General features: G+C 41.5%; 1 protein-coding gene across 1 annotated transcript in view; it reads left to right on the plus strand.

The window, feature by feature from the left end:
• The window catches only part of FREM2 (FRAS1 related extracellular matrix 2), a 164087-nt gene that overhangs the window by 62624 nt on the left and 83421 nt on the right, over window positions 1-18042 (plus strand). Inside the window, exon 3 of the mRNA XM_047077382.1 lies at window positions 10590-10736. Within this exon, the coding sequence (XP_046933338.1) occupies window positions 10590-10736 (147 nt within the window). The remainder of the gene's footprint in view (window positions 1-10589; window positions 10737-18042) is intronic.

Here is an 18042-nt window from a genome sequence, read left to right on the forward strand (position 1 = left end):
AAAATTTAAAATTTTATATATATTTCATACTATTTCATACTGTTTTAAGCACACAAGTTCTACGATCTTATGTTGAAGAATATATTTGAAATCATATCATAGTTTATTAAATAAAAAGTCCACCAGACTAGACCTGAAAACCCCTGGGAACTTACTCCTCTTCTGCACATGGCTGCTTGGTAATCTTGATGAAATCACAGCTTTCTGGATCTTGGTAAATTTCGGCAGTGAGAAAATATGCAAATTTGCAGCCCAGGCCTCATTCTTGTTCCAAAATGCTTGCGGTTTATGGTTGTGTTATTCATCTGCATAATGGCTTCTTGAATTAGTGTGTGTTCTTGTTTAAAATATGATATCACACTTTCATTTTTCAGAACAAAGTTTCCTTGGCCACTCAAAGTACAGCATTAAGATGACTAAGTTAGCTTTTAATTTCGATCGCACGTGATCATCTGGTAACGTGCACGCTGTACATGAGAGCTTACCTTGCAATTATATGTTTGCTTTGTCCTTTGTCTTCTGTAGATGTACACCTGAATTCCTCATCCTGGCCGTGCATACCAACAGTGAAAGCATTCATTCCACTGGGTTTAAACTTCTAATTAAGAAAGCCAAGTATTGCACAGTTAAATCAAGTTTAGATTAAGGAAATATTTTTTTTTAAGCCTGAGGTTAGGAGGTTCCCTCTTTTTCTTTTTCTTTTTGTTACAGAGCCTGAAAGTAAGTTCTTTCCTTTGAGGCAGGGGTGGGGGAGGGGGAGGATGGAGTTGGGGGGAGGGGAACACGCCGAATGAAACCTGGAGGATTCCCACGGGCTCAGACTTGCCACTCTGGCCCAGATGTGGCCTGATGGAGCACATCATTCAGCCTGGAAGTGTTTTCCTACCAGCTTCCCCAACTTTTGGCTGTGTCCCCATATTCATTCATTAGCTTGTGTTAATTTTTCTAGGATTCAGTCTCAAATTTTTGGACACTGTCCTTCATACCCTTTGTCCTCCCACTTAATTCTTACCATTTGTCTGCCTCACTGCTCATTAGCGTGAGAAGGTTTGCTGCCGGTGGTGGGAAACGCTCAGAACATCACGTTTGCTTCTGTTCTATAGCACTCATTTATTAATTAAATTACAGCAAATGAAAATTAAGCTCGAGTCATCTGTAAATAGAATGCAGACCCAAATGAAGTAATCTGATTCCTCAGAGGAAGTACAAAATACCAGCAGGCTGGTTGTGGATCCTGGATCTATGACACACCCGGCAAGTTAAAGCATATAATTTAGCCTGACGGTATTTTCTTCCTCCATAGAACGTAGAAATGCCTAATTGGCAGGGTTATTGTGACACGCATTGAGATAATGTGTGTATTACCAAAATTACCTTGACTTCTTGGCCCCATTGTGTCCAGCCCGATTCTCCATATAATTTCAGGGTCTCCAGTGCAGAGCTGACATTCAGCCCACTTATACCTGTGCTGGCGTGAGTTCCAGTTGTTTTTGGCCAGGATCTCCTATGACTGGTCAGTGTTGTGCCAATGCTGGTCGCTCAAGCCCATGCTTCTGCTCAAGGGTGGGTGTTCACGAGAAGCTCAGTCCCACAATGTTGCCATAGCTCTGCCTGGAATCCCAGTCCCTAGGTCCAGCCGCCCCAAGCTGGGACCTGCCTATGGCCCCAGGAGCCACCAGGAGTGGGCGCCAGAGCTCCGTGGTGAACTTTTCCCCGTGTTGTGTATCCAATGACCCGGATATCCAAAAGAGTGCTGCTTGGAACCTGGTGCGAATGAGGGTGATCAGGTAACTCTTTCAATTTCCACTTACGGTTTTCTCTTTTCACGGGAACCAAACATTCATTTGGGAGCCCGGGCATGAATTAGAGATGAGTAACAAACACCCTTACACTGTGCTCTGAATCTCTCCTTTGCTCTGATATTTAAGACTTTGTACAGAGTCTACATCGTTGTGCCTGACACATCCATCTATATTACAGTGAGTTCTCTCTCCAGTGGCTCCTTATAGCCCAAAAAATCAGCCTGAATGAGGTCTGTTACTCCTGTTCCCCAAACAAGCATAAATAGGCATGAATCCCAGATGGGGGCTGTGCTTGAACCGATATCCCCAGGACAAATGAGTCTAAGATAATTAGAATCTAGCAGGATTAGGAGTTATTGTGCATCAGAACTCATCCCATGTGTATTATTTTCCTCTCAGTTAAAAATTATCAGGGCCCCTGGCTGGCTCAGTCGGTAGAGCATGAGACTCTTGATCTCCGGGCTGTGAGTTAGAGCCCCACGTTGAGCATGAGCCTACTTAAAAAAATTAGCCTATGAATTCTTGCTGTCCATTCTGATTGTGGCAGGAGAGCCACGCAGGAGCCGGTATCCCCTTTACCCTTTACTGCTATTAGTGCTACTGGGTCCAGATGGCCAGGCTGCCCACCCGACAATGCACTGACGGCTCTTTTCCATTCACGCTCCTGATCACGTGCCAGGGAAAGGGTTGGCTAAAGGGAGGTGAGATGTGTGTGGAGGCGGAACACTTTTCCAATCCTTATGCTCCGTTTTATCTTGTCCCAGAAGGATGACTTATTGTAGCTTGTTTTGAGGCAATACAACTGATTTCTGTTATTTGCGGTAGTCATACTCTGTAAAATCACTGCCAATGCTGAGTGATAGCTCCTAGGAGAAACACAGAGTAAGGTTCCCCGTGAGCCTCTGGTCGCGATGTTTTATTATCCAATCAATACGTGACCTTGTTAGGTGTGTGTTTCTGTTTAAAGATACCTTATTTGGTACATGCTGTAGATTGATTAACAGTAAGCTCACAGCTAATAGCTCTATAACTTATATGTGAACAAGCTTACCTAACATGTGTATTTTTTCCGTAGAGCATCACAGCTTTCTTTGCTCAGGAACACTGAGCTGCACTGTGGCGCTATGATTGTGTGATATTTTAATCAGTGAAATTACCAACACAAAGCACAAAAATGCGGAAGGGGCGGCACTAAGTAGGCTGTGAGAAGGACACTAGCTTACAGTGTGAAACAAGAAGGCAGAGAATCTGGTGATGCAGATTCTTCCAAGCCACTCGGCAAGTGTCCACGAACGAGCGAAAAGCCTGGCAAGTGCTGATTTTGGGGTCACGAATTAATTTTAGTGAGTAGACCAATTTGCGAATACAGAATCCAGGAATAATGAATGGGCATCAACTGTATATCAACCTCTGGTAGAGTACATGGGTAGGAATTCAGCTCTTTGGAATCTCATGTACACATATACCCATCATGGGTATATGTACGCTTCGTATACCCATCATGGGTATGTACTCAATGAAATCACGTTTCTAAGGAACAAAACTACATGTGGTAAAGTGAATTGTGATCTGGCTTCTAACGTGAATGTTGGTCTATTTGTCAGCTCCGTCTCTGCCTTCACCTTATCTGGCAACTTCTTTTTTTTGTTGTTGTTTAATTTTGTTTTACATTTTATTTATTTTTGAGAGAGAGAGAGACAGAGCACAAGTGGGGGAGGGGCAGAGAGAGAGGGAGACACAGAATCCAGAGCAGGCTCCAGGCTCTGAGCTGTCAGCACAGAGCCTGACGCAGGGCTCTGTGAATCTCGAGATCATGACCTGAGCCGAAGTTAAACGCTTAACCCACTGAGCCACCCAGGCGCCCCTGTCTGGCAATTTCTTATCTTTACATCCTACAGAAAAACGTGAACTAATCCATGCTTGAGCTCCATTCCCTGTAGTTCATGTGACAGTTACCAAGATATCTGGGCTGCATTTAGGTTTTGGTTATGAAAGATGAACTTATAGGTGCCTTGCCTGAGAATAGCCTAAGAGACCACCATATATGACTGTGCATATCCAATAGAGGTCAATACGTGCTGTGTCTGTTTCTCTCCACCTTTGGGTCTTGGGCACACTACCTCTCTTTCTGTACGTTTCTCTATATAGTCTCTGTATTTGTGAACCTGATACTTTGTCCTGTGCTGCCTCTTTTTCAGAATGTCTAAGGCAGTGGGAATGCGGTGGCATGTGTGTGTTTGTGGGGGGGGGGGTGGCTGTACAGATGGAAGGAAGAAAATGATATATCAATGATCAAAAGTCACTATCGGACAAAAACCACCATTGGAATTATTAAATAGTCGACAAAAGTATAAAATCTATTGACCATTTTTCTGGGTCTGTCTCTCAGTTTTTCAGGAGCTCCGTGAGTCATACTAAGGCACAGCTGCCTTTGAGGTCCAGATTCTTCATCCCTGGGGTGGCCGGGTCGGGTCAGGCAGGATTGCCTCGAGGCAGGATTACACCCTTGGGGCAGATTTTAAAGCATCGAGATCACTTCCTCTTTTTCTTTACTATCCAATCACTTATACAAGAAGGCAAGGAAGTATTTAGTAAATGTCCCTAACTCCTACCAAACTGAATTCCCTGAAGTTTCCTTCTCACTGGATTTCTTATCTCCGTTCTTAGACTTAATCTTCCAGGAACACCTTCCCCCAATCTCTGTGAATGTCCAAATACCACCCTGTACTTAAGGCCCCATTTAAACACTATTTCTTTTATGAACTTGTCTTTGATGCCCTCAGGTGAAAGCAGTCCTTCTCTCTGTGATCTCCCACAGCTCATTATCAGTGCCTCTCCCACAACATTTATCAATCTTCAGCATATACACTTATCTATGTATTTATGCCATCTCCCATACTTGAATATCAGCTCCTGGGGGACTGGGGAGGGTATGTTTCAAAGCCAAGTTGACTGCAGCTTTACCTCCAGGGTTTGCAGTAAACCGTGAAATCCACCTGACTAAAGGCTGGAGGACAGGGCTCCGGAAGCTCTCAAAGTTTCTCGTATGGAAGATTCTAAGGCAAAGTAAAGTTTGAAAGATCATCCTAGCACAGAAGTGAAGCACAATAAATGCCTTATTTCAGTTTTAGTTTTTGATTTTCACTACAATTAATAACATAGATGTTGATGGTAGCTGCATTGGTTGTTAACCACTGTTCTTGCCTTCTAAGAGAACAAGACTGCTTAAAAACCAAATTATCTAATTTTCGTAGTAAATTAGGTAATATTGTTGCCTTACTCTTTTCTAATATAAATGTCTATTTCTATTGCTGCTTTAAAGGACAATATCCAACTTTTAAAAATGGATTTGATTTTCAGTTCAGCTTTCAGTCTGAACCTTATTGAGGGCAAATGAAATTTTAGCAAGCTAGAAAAATCTAACCAATAGAATTAGGTTCTATCAGTAACTAACTTTTGTCCAAGGAAAATATTTGTTAAAATATGTTGAAAAAAAAAAATCAAAGCTAAATGGGCACTTAGAAATTACCCTGATCAAGACAAGTCAGAGGTGTGAATAGTTTTATATTGAAGATGTATACTTTGTCTTTAGAAAAACCAGGCAGCTCTATGTTCTTAGGGAGGGCTAATTGAAGGTTGCAATTCTTTGTTATTCTAAAAAAAAAAAACAAAAAAACCCTCTTGTGTTCCCATTGAAAAAGAAAATGAAGAACCCTAAAGACCAGCTGGAAAAGTTCAAAAGAGGTCTTTTCATCAAACCCTTAATGGCTTTAGTGTCAGGGTTTGGGGACAAAGCCTATGGGAGTGTGGTTATCAGCTGGCAGGCACCTGTTGTATGGATTTATGACACAGTTAGGGACTTTAGCTTGTCTCCAGTGACACGCTGAGACTCATTCTTTGTGCATCACAGATGACAGAGTCTGTTTTAGGAGCTGAAATAAGTAGCAAAATAATAAATTAAAATCAGAAATAAAAGTAAAATTAAATAGTAAAATAAGTAATAAGTGAAATTGAAGTGAAAAATTGTCAGTTTAAGTTAATTTCACATTCAGTAAGCTGCAGCTATTGGTATTAAAAGTATTAACATTTATTTCCCATATAGTAAGGTGCTAGAGGAGTTTATGTGGCATGTGATGAATGAATATATGTTGGGTCTTTTCATTCTTTGGATAAAATACAGAGTTCAATTGTGCAAGGTTAGTTTTAATAAAAAGAATTACAGTAAACGGCAGCTTAGTTCCTCAGATCCCTGTACCTCTCCTGCATGAGTAGTGCCTAAGATTTTACAAATTCCAAAATGCAGTAGGATTCATATGTACAAAAATCAGAGGTTATGTAGCATTTAATTTATTCAGCATTAAGCTTTATACACTTAACTTCCTATTCTCTAGCAAGATATCTACTTAGAAAGCCCAGATTTAGAGTGAAAGCTAAGCATCTAAAACAATTACCTTAGAGCATGTCACTGTCTCACAAAGCCAAGTTTCTCGGTACTGTTTCTGAATTTTATTTCAAACAAAATCTCAAAGCCGCAGACATATGAAATCCTGGCAAACTTGTTCAGCTGTGTGTCACCTGAAACCCTTGATTAACCAGTAACCTGGCACCTTCATCTTTCCGGAACATAAGCACCAACCCAATAATAAGTTTTATAAATTTGTAAGGAGAGATGAAGTTACCTATTCCTAAGACCGTCCAAGCTATTTCATAATGCAATGGAAGTGTTAAACGGGCCTGGAGTCATCAGTAACCCCTGGAGGTGTCATTGAGATAAATACAAATCCCAGCGATTCACATTCATGGGTAATCGTTTAAAGCCTTTACACAGTGTTTAAGAATAGAAGTATGCAGAACATTTCAGAAAGGGCGTTATTAAAAACAATTCCTTTTTTTGTAATATAAGAAAAAGACTCAGTACTGAAAGCGTTATGTTACATTTATGCAGGACATTGATATTGCCTGAGAAGTGAAGCACTACTGAATTTCTTTCAACGGAGACGTTAGAGTGTCTTAATTCATTTAGTAGGTGTTTCTGTAACAGTTAAGCAACATGGGCTGGGTCATGTGTTGCAATCGGGACAGACCAAGTGAACAGACACAAAAGTAGACATATATAGGATTTGAGGTTATGGAAAGCACTGTGGAGAAAAATTAATCAGAATAAAGGGCCTAGAGCATGCCGCGGTTTGCACTAGGGCTCACTGTTTTATACAGAGTGTGAAGGGAAGGCCTCCTTGACTCAGTATTCTTAAAACATGTAATATTTAGAAGTGTGATGTTTTCTGGAATATTTAAGGAGAAGATTAGAATCAGATCTCACAATTAGCTAAAAAGTGCCAAAAAATTTAGAGAAATAGAGAAACTGTGTTTAGTGATGTCTTCTTGGATATAGGGGAAAGAGATAGGAATAAAATATTCAGAACTGTCGACTAAAATTCATTTGTTGAGCACAAGAGTTACTAAAGAGGTCAGGTGTTATTAGTCACAAGTCAAAACTGAAGTATGTGCTTTGTGTAAGCTGAAAACTGTTATAAATAAAAAAGGAATAAAACAAGGAGTCACAAATTAGCCACTCTAGTCCTAAAAATCATACTTATGACACAGATTTCTTCAATCCTCATTGTGTTGCAGACACTACTTGGAACTTGGAGACTAGGATGAATTTGACCAGCACCTGTCCCGAGGAGGTCAGACAGTTAGAAGAAGCACACACAGGCATGCAGATAAATAATTACAATTACTGTGGGGCACCCAAGTGGCTCAGTTGGTTAAGTGTCGGACTCTTGGTTTCCACTCAGGTCACGATCTCAAGGTTTTGTGGGTTTGGGGCTCCTGGGTGGCTCAGTCGGTTAAGCGTCCGACTTCGGCTCAGATCATGATCTCACGGTTTGTGAGTTTGAGCCCTGCATCGGGCTCTGTGTTGACAGCTCAGAGCCTGGAGCCTGCTTCAGATTCTGTGTCTCCCTCTCTGCATCCCCCCCCGCCCCCGGCTTTGTTCAGAAAACGCTGAGAAGTTGGGTGTGCCTGGATGTTTCTGTATAGAAGGCTGGAGATGTTAGGATGAAGAAGGAATGGCTTGGTAGAGCCTGACAAGAAGTACAAGAAGTTTGGAATAAAATCTGGCCCGTGATGGAGCCACAATGTAAATGAGAAGGAAGAGAGAAGTGTGGCACAAAGATGTTTTCCTGTAATAATTAGTTGAAAGATCAGAAATGTTTTATGTGTTAGTGCAAGTGATCAAATGTTATTCTAGTTTTATCTGTTACATTCTATGAGAAATGTTCCAAGTAACAGAACACAAACACAAGAGCTTAAAAAATCTTTAAATATCTTTAAAGGCAATAAAACCAAGGGTTGGCAATAGTAAAAGAATGAATGGCCACTCTGACTCCCCGACAAAAATCAGTATAATGTAGTACAATTATTAAATCTGTACAATTAAGCAAGATGAGGGGATGTCTGCTAACGTGCAAAACCGCAGAGGAATCTGTGAGTGAATCACACCCAGATGAGAGGCTGGAGTCGGCGCCGGAGAGGCTTCATGAAGGAGGTGGTTAAGGGAGACTTCGAGGAGTGGAAAATGTGAGCAGAAGAATGATGGGCCATCATTTTAGGCCAGAGGACAGAGGGGACAGGAGGAGTGGCTGAGGCTGGCAAATCCATGGGGCAGCGGGCTCTTGGCTGGATCTGGGAGTGAGCGAGTGCATCAGGGATAAGACAGGGTAGGTCAAGGCCAAACTGGAAATCCGCAAGGAAGGCCTGCCTTGACGCCTGCGGCAGCTGGCGGGAACCCGGCAGAGGGGAGCCAGGCGCAAGGGGACTTCGGACGGATTACCTGGAGTGCGGCAGGGGGCGCGTGGGCTGGATGTGAGCATGCGCGGTGTGGCGGGGGGACCAGCGAGCTAACTTTTGTGAAATGATGCAATCGATGCGCCACAGCGTGCCGCGCGCCTGCGTGGGTCATCTCCCTTCGTTCTCACGCCGGACGCAGGCGTTAATTAATATTACCTTCCCCTGACTCTCCACATGAGGAAGCAGAGGTCTAGGGAAGAAATTTGCTGAAAGTCAGACAGCAGATGAAAAACGAAGTAGGCCTTACACTTCAGGCCCCAGCCGTGGGCTCTCCTCGCGAAGACGGCACCGTGTGCAGGAGATGGTAGGCATGATACGTTCCCAAGGACAAAATGGATGAACTTCCTGCCCTCTGATCTATTTATATTTGTAAAAATTAACCAAAACATGGAAAGGTCCATAGTCCTGTCCATGTAACACACGAAGGAGGTCCACATCTGTGATGCCTCATTTTACGTAGCTACGACATTCACAGCTTCAACGCCTTGTGTTTCTGTCTTTAGGTGTTTTAAGTTTTCCACTAAGAATGTCACATTTATTGTTCAATGGCCCAATAGTATCTCATTGATTTGATGCACCCCAAAAACTCAAAAGCTGTTTGGGTTTGGGTGCCTATTATAGAAAATATTGAAATGAAGGATTCCTTACAAATATCTTTTTGCTTCTCTTGAAGCAAAAATTCACAGAAGGACTTATAAGATCAAATGGTACTAACCGAACAGCTTTTTGTCTCTTGCCTGCATTTTGCCATGTAGCTGCCTGAAAGGCTCGTGCTAATTTACAATTCAAACAGCAATAAACAGCAAAACCAATTTCCCTATATAATCTCCGCTACACTGGGTATTTTCTCTTTCATCTTCAGTACATGTTGGTTGATAACTCAAAGTCACTGCAACTTTTCTTCTTAAAAGTTTCTGGCAGAGATGGACATTTTTTCATGTGCTTGTTCAGTCACTGTGTTTCTCCTTGTGCAGATTTTTTGCCCCCCGTCTATTGAAATCATGATGTTTTCCTGTTTCGTTTCTCCTTCTCTAGAGTAGCTCTCTCTACGTGAACTCAGAAAAGAAGAAATTAGAATTAAAATGGTGCCTCCAGCTGTGTTTGTTCCTTGGGCTTTTTTCCACCCTCTTCCAGAAAGACTTAAAAGAAATTACCAATGCCTTTGTTTATAAACTTCACTTTACTCTGAAATAATTGGTGTAGATCAAAGGAAATGGAAGGATACTGCACAGTGATCAGCTGATAACCATTTCTCCTTTCATTTTCCTTGCCTAGCAGCTTTCACATTAGAGAGATCACACACAGTTTGTTTTCTCCTGATAGGCAGCCAGCTCCATTTTGGTGGGGAGGTGGGAGGAGAGAGCCTTATCTTGAGAACAGAATGGAATCAATGAAAAGAGCTGTCTGTTTGCTCTAAAGAATGGAGTGGAGTATAGTGGGGAAGGGAGGCGGAGAAGGGATATTTGTTTTTTCTTAAGTGGTTATAATTAAAGCCTTCCATCCAATTGCTCGGTGAACCAGAAAAAGGTATTTGTGAAGTTGTATGTGTGTTTTTAACATCCAAATGAGCCTTGAAGCCTTCTTTATAGAAGAAAACTTGCTCTCCAGTGGCACCTTGTGGAACGTGGGTCGTCCTGCAACTTGGATAGTTGAACGTTTAAAGAAAATTGCTGCTAGTAGTTGTGTGGTTCTTCCCCATTACCCACTTTGCCTTCTAAAGATCAAGGGATTTTATGAAGGATGTCAGCTATTGAATTTCTGTACAACAATCGCTGAACAGTAAGCTGTTCTCCAGGTATGTATTATGGAGTTGCATGTCAAACCAAGTGGCTATAATGATTCTTAATGTTGTATCATCCAAATACTCTGTGGAAATTTTAGGGCCATTCATTCAAGAAAGCACTAATTTGGGGGCTTTAAATTTTTGTTTTCTAGGCGGAAACAAATTAACCAAACAGCATTTTCGTCTGAATTGGGCATGGATCTCGTTTGAAAAGGAATATTACCTGATCAATGAGGATTCCAAATTTCTAGATGTCGTTCTTAAACGCAGAGGTTACTTGGGAGAGACTTCATTTATAAGTAAGTTTAATCGACATTTCTGTTCCAAAATCCCCCTTTGTTCCTAGCAAATGTCCATAATTTTACAATGATTAAAATATGTTTAGTTTACTGCTCTAGTTTTAAAGTTTAAGGAGATGTTGACATTTAAAGGTTCTTTGACTGCTTCAGAAACATGCCAAGAGTTTTGTGTCAAAGCTAAATCATAGAGACAAAAGGCTATAAAAATAGGAAATGTGTAACCAAATATATATATATACCTCTTCAAACCTTCTACCTACATATGATCTTTCTCTGATATAAATAACTTCATAAAAATGGCGGTAATCGCTCATAGGTTAAAATTTTTTAAATGTCAATAGACCTTAGAAGAGGTTTAGGGGAATGTGTAATCTAACCATAATATAAAACTCTGCAGAAATGCCAGTGTAAAACATATATGAGGGCAACTTTAATAATAAGGGGTGAAAAACTATTCAGTAATCTATTAGACATTGACGTGTAATTTACTATTTGTTGCATTTGAATGCTCTGGTAGGTCACAAAAAGTCCAAGAACCCCAACTCTACATAAAAGCTCTACTTAAAAGATGCACATTGTGACTTTTCTTCAGAACCAATGCTCAGGCGTTAAATACTAATCATTTTCTGCTGCTTTACTCTTTTAAATAAAACTGAAAGTCAAAAGCAAAGACTAAAGCCTTTTTACAAGTCCAGTTCAAGCTAACATATAACATCTAGGCTGATAGAATTTTCATGAGGTAAAAGAGCTTTCACTGAGTGAGAATATCAGCTAAGATAGGAATCTAGGAAAATGTTGGCAATAAAAAATAAAAGGTTGCTAATCCTGTGTTTGTCTGCAAAACAATTACTTGAAATTTTACTGGCCCATGAAATTCAAAATGCATTAAAGAGTAGATCCCTATACACACACACACACACACACACACACACACACACACAGGTACACACACATACCACACACAATACCTTTGCCACAGCCACAATCTGCCCCCACCAGGCTCCCCTTTGATATTTGGATGCTGGGTATTAATTACTCCTTATTTTTTTTTTTTAAATTTTTTTTTCAACGTTTATTTATTTTTGGGACAGAGAGAGACACAGCATGAACGGGGGAGGGGCAGAGAGAGAGGGAGACACAGAATCGGAAACAGGTTCCAGGCTCTAAGCCATCAGCCCAGAGCCTGAAGCCGGGCTCGAACTCACGGACCGCGAGATCGTGACCTGGTCGAAGTCGGACGCTTAACCGACTGCGCCACCCAGGCGCCCCACTCCTTATTTTTAAAGTGCTTTTTGTTTTGGGGGCACCTGGGTTTCTCTGTCGGTTGAGTGTCTGGCTTCAGGTCATGATCTCATGGGTCGTGAGTTTGAACCCCGTATTCAACTCTCTGCTATCACCGCAGAGCCCGCTTTGGATCCTCTGTCTCCCTCTCTCTGCTCCTCCCCTGCTCATACTCTCTCTCTCTCTCTATCTCTCTCTCTCTCTCTGTCTCTCAAAAATAAATAAACATTAAAAAAAAATTTTAAGTGCTTTTTGTTTTCTAAGCATGTAAGAGGGATTTTCACACCACTCTCTGCTGACCCCGTCAGGTTATTGGCTCCAGGGTAGCTGGTCCACCTGCGGACCTTGCGCTGCTCTGCTTCCGTCTTTTTTTTTTTAATTTTTTTTAATGTTTATTTATTTTTGACAGAGAGAGAGAGAGAGCGAGCATGAGCGGGGAAGGGGCAGAGAGAGAGGGAGGCACAGAATCCGAAACAGGCTCCAGGCTCAGCTGTCAGCACAGAGCCCGACACGGGGCTCGAACTCACAGACCGTGAGATCATGACCTGAGCCGAAGTCAGATGCTCAAACGACTGAGCCACCCACGCGCCACCCCACCCCCCCCTTTTTTTTTTCATGTTTTGCTCTGCTTCCGTCTTGATTTGCACATGCCTCCTCTTGGCTGCCATTTACACTCTCTTTGTCTAACCTTCTAAAGCATAGTGAATGCTCTTGGTCCTCTCTCTCTTTGGAAGCATGTTTTCTTTGCACACACACGCGTGCTCTGCAGATCAGGAATCTGATCCTGTCTTACTTATTGCCCGTGAGAGATTAGCCTTAACTGGACTTTGTGCTTGAAAGTATGCGGGAAATAATAACTGAGACACAGAGAACCTCAGCAATTCTTAAGGATGCCTTCATCTATTTGCATTTTGCCAGAATTCCTGGTGGGTATGTTTAATTACTCACTTCCACTGAAAGTAATGGGAAAGTTAATGGTTGAAAGATATTTTTAAAGCTATCTTTTCGCATTTTTCTCTTCATTTTCTTTTTTAAAGCCGAATCCTAAAATGTCAAACAAGGGCTCTTTTTTTCTCCTAGCATTATTTTTTCAGTGAACTATGATTTCCTGCATGTGGAGATGAGCACCAGCCATTCTACAAAGGTTCTTTAGCTCTACTTGGTTAACCTCACACGTTACTTAGTAACCTGGGGAGATAGGAAGTTGGAAAGACTTCTGTGTGTGGCCCACACCCATCAATCATTGAAGAGATAATAGACTTCAAGCTGGGAGGGAGAATGGAAGTCAGATTAAAGAGGAGGGAAGCCTGGAAGAAGTTCTACAATGAATGTGTTTCATGTTACTGTTTCCTGAAACCTCCACTGTCACTTACAAGCTTCTAGAATTAGATCGTTTGCATGATATCTAGAGGCAGACTATCACTTAAATTCAGGAGCATAGTTAGGAGGCCATGGATCACATGAAATTCATGTAAGTGTTTTCTCAGAGATGATTATTAATTTTATAACCAGTATAATCCATTAACAAATTAAATATGTGTTTGCATTTCATAAGAGTATTGGAATTTCAGAGATCTTACTGCTACCAGCTATTGTGAATTTACTAAATAAAAGATACTTCGTTAGGCACACTAAGTACGTTACCTTAGTCTTTTTCTCCTTACGACTTACTTCACTCGCTAATTCAACCTCACATTTTCTTGAGTGGCTTACTCAGTGCCGGCCACTGTGTTACATACTGGACTATGAAGTGACAATAATGATGGCTAAAATGTATTGAGTTCTTCTTTTTTTTTTTTTTTTTTAATTTTTTTTTTCAACATTTATTTATTTTTGGGACAGAGAGAGACAGAGCATGAACGGGGGAGGGGCAGAGAGAGAGGGAGACACAGAATCGGAAACAGGCTCCAGGCTCTGAGCCATCAGCCCAGAGCCCGACGCGGGGCTTGAACTCACGGACCGCGAGATCGTGACCTGGCTGAAGTCGGACGCTCAACCGACTGCGCCACCCAGGCGCCCCAAGTTCTTCTTTTTTTAAAATTTTTTTTTTCAACGTTTATTTATTTTTGGGACAGAGAGAGACAGAGCATGAACGGGGGAGGGGCAGAGAGAGATGGAGACACAGAATCGGAAACAGGCTCCAGGCTCCGAGCCATCAGCCCAGAGCCTGACGCGGGGCTCGAACTCACGGACCGTGAGATCGTGACCTGGCTGAAGTCGGACGCTTAACCGACTGCGCCACCCAGGCGCCCCGTGTATTGAGTTCTTCTTATGTGCCAGCCCCAGTTCCCAATACCTTACATCGTCAACCCTGTGAAAGGAGTGTCATTATATCCCCCATGATGCAGGTAAAGAAACAGAGAGGTTGTCATCCTCCCAAAGCTACTAAGGAGCAGAGCTGAGATTTGGCCCCAGGGGTAACTTTCTTAACTACCACACTATGGTGCTTCTGAAATCCCCCATAACAGAGGAAGTTCACAACCTGCCTGTGGTCCCATGGCCACTACGTGGCCAAGGTAGGATATGATCTGTTCTCTCATTCCAAAAGTGCCTTGCTTACCCTCCATGCCATTTTTCCACACCAGAGGAAGAGCTGCAATTGTGGTTTTGCTTAGTAAATCAAAGGAATATGGTTTGTCTAATAATTAGTTCTCTTTGAAAAAATAAAAGCATAAACTTAAGCCCAATTTATAAGCTTTTTGATTTCTAGAATTCTTTTTGCCCCATCTAATAATGTTATTTATAATAGGTATGATTTACCAGCTGAATATTTGTATCTCCAATTAAGAGCATGTTTTGAACGTTGTGTGTACTTTGCTGTCTCATCTACCATGTTAGATTAAAGCGTGGACTAATCTGTGTCCTCCACAGTCTACACACCATTTCTTCATCCTTTGTTAAAATGGGCACCTAGGGGGCTCCTGGGTGGCTCTGTCGGTTAAGCGTCCAACTTCAGCTCAGGTCATGATCTGGCGGTCCGTGAGTTCGAGCCCCGCGCCGGGCTCTGCGCTGACAGCTCAGAGCCTGGATCCTGCTTCAATTCTGTGTCTCCCTCTCTCTCTCTGCCCCTCCCCACTCACACTCTGTCTCTCTCCCTCTCTCAAAAATAAATAACCATTAAAAAAAAATTTTGTTTAGGGGTTCCTGGGTGGCTCAGTCGGTTAAGCGTCCAACTTTGGCTCCGGTCACGATCTCACGGTCCATGAGTTCAAGCCCCGCATCAGCTGACAGCTCAGAGCCTGGAGCCTGCTTCGGATTCTGTGTCTCCCTCTCTCTCTGCCCCTCCCCTGCTCATGCTCTGTCTCTCTCTGTCTCAAAAATAAAAACATTAAAAAGTTTTTTTCTTTAATTTTTAAAAAAATGGGCACCTATGTAAAGGGCCCTATGGAGGTATGAAATATTCAGTATGTCTCCACCTACCCTCAGGTTTAATGCATCTAAGATTTACCTGGATCCTGCTAAAATGTTGATTCTGATTCAGTGGGTCTGGGGTAAGGCCTGGAATTCTGCATTTCTAACAAGCTTTCAGATGCTTATGCTGCTGGTCCGTGGATAGTAAGTAACCGTATCCTGTAGCAGGATAGACTAACACTACACTCAGAGTAGGTACTGTGTGTTAATTATAAAAAGGAAATCTTTATTTCTGACCCAAAGCGAGTTTAGTATTCCATCTAAGTCTTATTTTACCCTCTAAAAATATGACACGTCCGTCTTAATTTTACCTCATGTTTGAGAGGTGTAAGTCTTTTTTCACAAAATAGACGTCCATTCCTCTTTGCTTGGCAAATCAACGATCTTGCCTATTTATAATTTATATCCAATCAGGAATATTTTATAAAGTCCATCTAAAAAAATTATATGTGTTTTTAGCAGCAACCATGAAATTTGGTATGACAGTCTACATTTTATCAGGTTGGATAACTTGATTATCACTTAGTAAGGATGACTAGTTGGAACTAGTAGACATTCTTTGTATTATACTCATTCCTTTTTTTAAATATTCTTTTATTTACTTTTGAGAGAGACAGTGCACATGGGAAAGGGACAGAGAGAGAAGGAGAGAGAGAATCCTAAGCAGGCTCCACACCATCAGTGCGGAGGTCGATGCGGGGCTTGAACCCACAAACAGTGAGATCATGAGCTGAGCTGAAATCAAGAGTCCGAAGAGCCGGACGCTTAACCGACTGAGTGGCCCTATACTCATTCCTCTGTGTTTTTAAACTGCCTTTTGAATCTCTAAGAAAACAATGCATTGCTGGTGAAACAAAACAAAAGTGGTTATCAGAGAGCAAATAGCAAATTCTTCTGCTGGCCCGTGCCACTGTGGATAGATGGGTCAATGAGCAGCATGTGTGCTGGAACCTCATAGAGAATGGCTGCTCTCATCATCCATTACCTTGGCAGTGAATCATGGCGGACCCAAGAGGTGTTGACAACCTGTCTGTGTGCATTAGGAACCAAAGAGCTAACGGGAAGTCTGCAACATTCAACAGGATACATAGTGCTGGAATGCCTGGTTCTGTGCCCTTTTTCCTCCTGATATTAAAAAAATCATGTTTTACCTACTATTGAAAAAAATGAGATATTTTTATCTCAGTTGCTTCTGAGAGCTATAAGACAAAAATATTTTATTAAAAAAATTTTTTTAACATTTATTTATCTTTGAGAGACAGAGAGAAACAAAGCAGGGGAGGGGCAGAGAGAGGGAGACACAGAATCTGAAGCAGGCTCCAGGCTCTGAACTGTCAGCACAGAGCCCGATGCAGGGCTCAAACCCAGGAACCGTGAGATCATGACCTGAACTAAAGTCAGACGCTTAACCGACTGAGCCACCCAGGGACCCCAAGACAAAAATATTTTAATGAAATATTTATTTTCGTTGTCATTTTAAGATGAAACTAACAGTCAGATGAAAATATTCAGATTCATCTGATGTAAGCACCATTATTTAAAAATAAGGTAATTTTTTCAATTAAATAAGAAATGCTACAAACACTTTATTTTCAGGCTTAATTCTAATAGTCACAAGATTTTATTTCCCCCCTTTTAAAGCTGTCTTTCCTACAGATTTTTCTCAAAATGCCAATATTTAAAGAAATTTACTTGAAAATTATTCTTTTTAATGTTTTTTTTGAGAAAGAGAGAGAGAGCATGAACAGGGGGCAGGGGGGAAACAGAGAGAGAAGGAGACACAGAATCTGAAGGAGACTCCAGACTCCAAGCTATCGGTGCAGAGACCGACACGAGGCTCAAACTCACAACCATGAGATCATGACCTGAGCCAAAGTCAGACGCTTAACTGACTGAGCCACCCAGATGCCCCTATCTGAAAATTATTCTATTAACATGGCTCACTAAGAGGTTTGGATTCAGCACTTAAGGATATACTAGTACAAGTACAAAGTAGAACAAGTACTAACTGCAATTTACAATTTTTCGATGACATTGGATTTGTTAACTGTTGACTGTTTATAGATAACCTGTGACTTGAGAACATGGTGTAGTGATGGTGAAGATCCTCTTGTAATGTAGTGAGAGACTCAGAGATCCTTCAGCCTTCCCAGCTAACTGCAATTGACCTTGAGTTGCACCATCAGAGTGAGCCCGACATACTGCTCATAGCAATCACATATATTTAGCTCTCCAATTCTGTTCACATGGTTTCATGGAATTCTGAAGTGTTACACACACACACACACACACACACACACACACACACACACAAACCTGGATGTGGTCATATTGACAATCACTGAATTATATTCTTTTAAGGATCTTAGTCCCAGTAAATGTGGAGAGAATATTGTAATTTTTTTTTTATTATTGGCCATTTACAACTTTGATTATCAAAGAATTCTTGACTCACAGAGTTCCTTATTTTCTAGTTAGAGAATTTTTCTTATGTTTTTCTCATATGGCACATTCAGTATAACACATGTAAAAGTAAAAGTGAAGAGTTTTTGGCGGCACCTGGGTGCCTCAGTAAGTTAAACATCTGACTTTGGTTCAGGCCATGATCTTGCAG

Source organism: Lynx rufus, unplaced genomic scaffold (assembly GCF_022079265.1).
Source record: "Lynx rufus isolate CCGP_SWC_20201006 ecotype Redwood Valley unplaced genomic scaffold, mLynRuf1.p SCAF_1, whole genome shotgun sequence".
Classification (NCBI taxonomy): domain Eukaryota; kingdom Metazoa; phylum Chordata; class Mammalia; order Carnivora; family Felidae; genus Lynx; species Lynx rufus.